Source organism: Myotis brandtii, unplaced genomic scaffold (assembly GCF_000412655.1).
Source record: "Myotis brandtii unplaced genomic scaffold, ASM41265v1 scaffold612, whole genome shotgun sequence".
Lineage (NCBI taxonomy): Eukaryota > Metazoa > Chordata > Mammalia > Chiroptera > Vespertilionidae > Myotis > Myotis brandtii.
Window position 1 is genome coordinate 1314928 of NW_005370328.1, and position 6000 is coordinate 1320927.

Sequence of the window (6000 nt, forward strand, 5' to 3'; positions counted from 1 at the left end):
TAAACAAAACTTAAAAGGCTCATCACAAACTTAAAAACACTTGTAATAAATAAAACAGATAAAAATTTAATCAAATTAGTAAGAAAACAATTCAGCCTGTAAAAAATCTATAAAATATTTTTTTAAAAAAATAAATAATTAAAAATGCAGCCTGAAGCGTGTTGTCATCTCTGGGCGAAGGCCTGGGAGTTGGCGACCTCCTCGGTTCTAACCCAGATCTGATGGTGGATCGACAGTGAATCACTAGCCCTCCTTCCCCATCTCCGTTTCCTCTAGGAAGCGGACCTGTCACTCCTTGGTATCTTAGAGGGAAGATGCTGCAATCAGGTTACATCAGCGCTTCTGCACCAGGCAGAAGCCATCCTTCGAAAGGTGCAGCTCCGGAAGTCGCCCCCAGAGGTCGCTGTGGACACACAGGGCTGGGCGTCCCTCTGGGAGGTCAAGGGGTCCCTGCTCCTGGCCCCTCTAGCTCCAAAGCCCAGCCTCCCTGGTGGTGAGGAGCCGGGCCTCACCTGGCAGCAAAGACTTGCCCAACAGTTTCAGTTATAAACAGTATATTTCTTTGAGGGTTTTTCCTAGTCCTTGAAAAGTCAAAGAAAAAAAACAGAGAGGAAATCCTGACAGAGTATGTGGCCTAAAGTTAAATGTAACCACAATTAGGCACTAGAGTTAGTACAAGCGATGATGCAATGACAACGAAGGAATTAAAGTGGGTCTGTTGTTTATTAATAACTCAGCCATTGTGGAAGTCAAAGGGTTCAAGTCTGTCTTTGATCTCTTTTTCTCTCTCTCTCTCTCTCCTTCCCTCTCTCTCTTTTTCTCTCTCTGTTTCTCTTGCACATCCACACACAGAGAATCTTAAAAAATAAAATCCCTGAACATCAAGCAAAAATACTACTATGTTCCAGCAACTGCTAATATTTTCCTTCCCTGGGCAACTGGCCCGTAGTCCAGCAACTTGTGCACAGAGAGCCCTGTCCCTGAATAGAAGAACCTTAAGCCTCCCTCCCCCCCTCCCCCCCCCCAGAACACAGCACTTGCACTTTGGGGGTTATTCCTTCGACACTCCACGATTTCCCTTGGAAAATGACAGGAGAAATAGAAAAGGACATTGTTTGGCATCAAATGTTTAACATTCATGTGAAAACAATGACCGAAGAAACCTCGCTGTGATGTTTCGGGCTGTATATTTTAGTTTATCTCATTCAATAGGATTGAATAAACCAACACGGTTATTTATTTTCTTCGTTGCCTGGCCTGGAGAATCCACTCTTCATTAACATGCATTGTTTATTTCCCTTGCAAGGGAAATCCAAGATAATTTCTCACTTCTCTTTGTCCTGATAGCACTGGCTCACCGAAGTTACCGAGGGGTGGGGCCGCGCCAGGCCTCAGGCTCAATGAATGGGAAGTTCAGATGTCTAATTTAGGTGTTTATTACCATCATAATAAAGCATGGACTATACCAAATGGTCCACTTTCATGCTCCTATTTAATTAAGGTAACTTTCTGATTATCTTTCTATTCAAGGCTCTCATTTTAATGTCCTTTGGATTGTAAAGATATTTTCTTTTTTAGGTGATTACTTTTCACATGGGACTACTAGCAGAATTCAGTAACCCCAAGTAACTATCAGGGGAATCAGGGCTTCTCAATGCTGGCATGCCTGACTCTTGGGCTGGATAATTCTTTGATACATGGGAGGGGCTCAGCGGTGGGTGTTCTAGGATGTTTAGCCAAATCCCCAGCCTTCCCCACTCAATGCCCACAGCACCCCTCCACTCCCAGTCAGGACAATCAAACATGTCAGATGTATCCTGGGTGGGGGTGGTGTGTGTGTGTGTGTGTGTGTGTGTGTGTGTGTGTGTGTGTGTGTAATCACCACAGTTAGAATCCCAAGTGCCTGATTAGTTAGAATGAAAGAGGGAGAGGAAAGAGAGAAAATGAAACGGTTTTGTCTCTTCCTTTTTAGGATTATCCAAGTCTCTACAGATTTTAAACTGTCCATCCTTGGACACCTCCTCTGGGTAAGGAGGTTATTCTCACTAAATCTCTAAAGCCGTGAGCAGTGTCTTTTGAATAGCTGTGCCTTGAACTTCAAATGGATTGTCAAAAGGACCCAGAAATCCACCAATTCCCACTGGGTAAAACGATCGGTAAACCTAAGCCTAACTCCACTTTGAGCCTTAAACTAACAGCATGTGAGAAGATCAATATGAATAAATTCAAAACGAATCAGACCCCTTCTCTAACTGTTGACACAGTATTATTTATATCCCCTAAATACCTTTCTTGACTAAAATTCATCCGAGAAAGTTGGCAACTGGCCAGTTCTATTCATATTTACTGTATTTATATAGCGCGCTGGGCCAAGGATAATATTTAAGACAAAATATGCCTGGAGGCATATACAATATCTCTTATATTTTTACTTTGAAATGTCCACGTTGCTAAAAATATTGAGTCTGAACCGTATAAAATGTGCCGCGAAGGGCGATCAGCGATCTGAAATGATATATGGCTCGCTGAGTATAATTAGAGCATATTTGTAATACTTGAGCCGGAGTCACTCCCTGAACGCTAATAAGTTGGGGGTAAAAAAAAAATGAACCAGTGATCTTTCCCATGCCTTGGGCTCTGGGGCTCATGACCCTCACGAAGTCACTGCAAGCAGCGACAGGCACACTCCCTCCGGCAGCCACGGAGCAAGTCTTAAAGGGGGAACGTTGGTACGGAAGCCAAGGCTGTACTTTCAATTTGCTGTTTAAAAATATGGTGGAGTGCTTTTCTCTTTTCTTCCCCACCCCCCTACCCCCACTTTTTTTTTTTTGGAAGGGTGTACTATATTCCAGTATAACTCGAAAGTGCTGGAAAATCAGTTAACCTACTTTCTGTGAAATGGTCCACAGTCCTTACACAGTAGGATGCAGTCTGCTATGGTTCTCGGCCCCTCAACACACATTCACAAGACAGGCTTTACAAAGCCTGTATTTTGCTTTAAGAACGTGCTTTAGGAAGCCTGTATTTCGGTATGAAAATCCCACAGTATATTTTGAAAAATATTGGACTTCGGAGAGGTTTTCCTATCTTTGGTGGCTCCACGTGGGATGGGGAAGTTTCCACTTGCTGCTCTTAGCGGCCCTATCTGGAACCCTGACCCTGTGAGAATGTCTCCACTTTGGTGATGGCCATGACCCCAGGTCAGATCACTCAGCCCTTGGGACTGAGAGACGCTGGAAAGAACAGGGAATGAAGGCCCTCCTGGGTGACCTGCTCTCTCCATGCCTCTCTCCTGATGGATTCAGCCCTCCTCTGTGAAGAGCGCTGGCGATGCATGCGAGATTTTGCAGGTGAACACGCTACTGGGATGCCGAGTTCAGGGGCTGCATAACACACTGGCCCGTCTGCCCAAACAGCCGTGGAAACCACGCACGTGCAGGGGAAGGCAAACTGACTCAGCCCCCAGTTCGATCTCAATGGCTTCGGGTTAATGACAATGAACCTTCTTGCCTAATATCTCCTTGGCTCCACCCCAGACCCAGAGCTTCGCTTCCCGCAGGGAATAACCAGGGTGGAGTGTATTTATCACCATCATCATCACAACAATAAAACCGTCCTGCCTGCCAGGATCCCCTGCAGGAGAAGATGCAGCAAAAGACTGGCCGCTTGGAAGACCTGGGTTAGCTCCACAGGCTCACATTTTGAGACCGTCCAGTAGGAGACAGGGCAAGTCACAGAGCTGCGACTTGTCAAACAAAAAAAAATATATTATTAAAAAAAAGAAAAGCTCCGCCCTATAACTAGAACCGCTGGGATCAAACGGAGCAAGAGGGCCATATTATCTCTTTAGGAAAGACACAGATTCTGTGAAGGCAGCCGGCCAGTATATAGGGCATGGAAAGGGGTGGAGAGAAATGGGCCACCAATGAAAAGCTTACAACTTGGGGTTTGGACTACGCAAATATCGAAGCTTTCTTTCTTTTTCTTTTTCTTCTTCTTCCTGGTATTTAACCCTCTCAGGTATCCCGGATGCTTCTTTTTTTTTCTTTTCTTTTTTAAGGATTGGAACTAATTCTAAGCAGACTGTCCTTCTCTCTCCCCCTCTCCCCCCACCCCAAGGAACTCCCCAATAAATCACTCGGCTCCCATTGCTACTGTATGCCAGCTGGCTTTGGGGACGCTGCCCTCAGAGAAGCAGGTTTACAAGAAACAAATGAGCTGCCTTCTGCTCTCTCGGAGGCGCTCAGGGGTGCGGCCCGAGTCCCCGCAGGAGCTCAGGGCTCCGGAGGGAGAAAGAGAAACGCATAAGAAAGGCGATTTTGCTACACCTCGAGCTTCAGGAGGCAGGGTTGCGTAGATTCTGGAAAATAACGTGAAAGTCCACCCCCTTTCCGCACCGTCAGACACCAAGCCGCCCTCTCCACCGCTCCAGGTGACTTCCAAGAGGGGGAGGGGGGGGGGGCGGGGCACAAGCCGGCCCGGCCTTTGGGAATGTAAACACCTGGCCGTGGCCACAGCCTCCAGAATCGGGGGTTAGGAGGTAGGTGTTTTGGAAAGGTTTCACCACCTCGGGTGTGTCTTGGCGATGGGAGCTGGAGACAATGGGGGAAGCTTGGGGGAGCCCCTTGGAGAGGTCGGCGGGTCGAGGGGCGCCTTCCCTTCCGGAGCCACTATTTTTTAACCCTTCCTGCACCAGCTGGGCCGGCTCCACGCCCGTCGGGGGAAGGAAAGAAACCCACCAGGGTTCCCCTGCTGCCCTCGGCCCCAGGGAGCGCCTCTCGGGGGACAGGGGGACGCCGGCTCCTAGCTGGTGGCCTAGCCAAGAATCTCAGGGGCGAGAAAAAGAGAAGAACGCCTTAGAGAGGAGGGGGCTCTGAGGGGGGGAGGGGGGGAAATGGAGAAAATACAGTGGAAAGGCAACGTTTTCCAGCCTCAGCTTCTCACGCTCAGGAGTGGAAGGGGCGTGCGTGGGGCGAGGGGCTGGGGACCGAAAGGCGGACGGGCCAGGGCGATCCCTGGCGTGGTGGCCCCGCTTGGGGAGCCTCGGGGCAGCGCTCAGCCTCGGAGGATGGACACGAAACACACACACACACACAAACAAAAACCCCAGAACCAAACAAGACGGCACTTACTTTCCGAGGGGAAGAAGGGCGGCATGTCGATCTTGTAGACCTCCTTGGCGTAGTACTCCTCGTCGCTGCGCTCCCGCTCGCAGGCGGCCGCCCGGCGGCTGGCCTTCTCCTGCAGCAAGTCCCGGGTGCTGTTGTAGATGGAAATGACCTCCGGGGGCACGTCCTCGGGCTCGGGGTAGTCTTCCGGGGGGCTGGTGAGCTTCAGCTTGCTGAGGATCTGCCCGCGGATCGCCTCGATCCTCTTGCGCATGAACTGGTCCATGTCGAGGGTGCTGCACGTCGACAGGCTGAGCGCGGCCGGCACCCAGTGCAGCAGCAGGAACGCGCGCAGCACACAGGAGTGCATTTTTTTTTTTTTAAAGGTGGAAAAAGTTTCTTTCTTTTTCTTAAAAAAAATTTTTAAAAAAATGGTACCAAAAAATAAAATAAAATAAAAATAGAGGAAAACGAAATGGAAAAGAAACCAACCAATCTGAAAACACAGGTCAGGTAGATTTTTTTTTTTAATGCGAAACTTTTGCAGACAATCGAGTCAGTGTCCAATAGTGAGAGAGAGAGAGAGGAAATTAAAAAAAAAAAAGGTATCTTGCTGGAGAATTCCTTTCAGAAGAAAAAGCCAGTCGTTCCCCAAGTGGAAACGGTCCTATGCGATGGGCAAAGGGAAACCTCACGTGGGGGGGAGTTAGAAAAAGTTTCCTTGCAGCGACGAGCTGGGGGGGAAGAGAGGCGAGTGGCTAGGAGGCGGCAGTGGGTGCAGGAGGAGGACACGGAGTTCAGTGTGTCAGTTTCGGGCGCGGAGTGGCGGATCTGAACTCGGCTCCCGCGGCCAAGAGGGAAGAGATGAAAAGGTCCCGGCGGGCAGCTGCGG

General features: G+C 48.9%; 1 protein-coding gene and 1 long non-coding RNA gene across 3 annotated transcripts in view; one reads left to right on the forward strand and one right to left on the reverse strand.

Annotated features, from left to right (window-relative positions):
• The window catches only part of TGFB2 (transforming growth factor, beta 2), a 61317-nt gene extending 55783 nt beyond the window's left edge, over positions 1–5534 (reverse strand). The window contains exon 1 of one of the 2 annotated variants that reach the window (XM_005879885.2): positions 5133–5534. In XM_005879885.2, coding sequence (XP_005879947.1) covers positions 5133–5478 — 346 coding nt within the window. In that variant the 5' untranslated portion in view covers positions 5479–5534. The remainder of the gene's footprint in view (positions 1–5132) is intronic. The other variant, XM_005879886.2, reaches the window with a different exon arrangement.
• LOC102251363 overlaps positions 1–6000 on the forward strand; it is a 171101-nt gene that overhangs the window by 155184 nt on the left and 9917 nt on the right. The window lies entirely within an intron of this gene.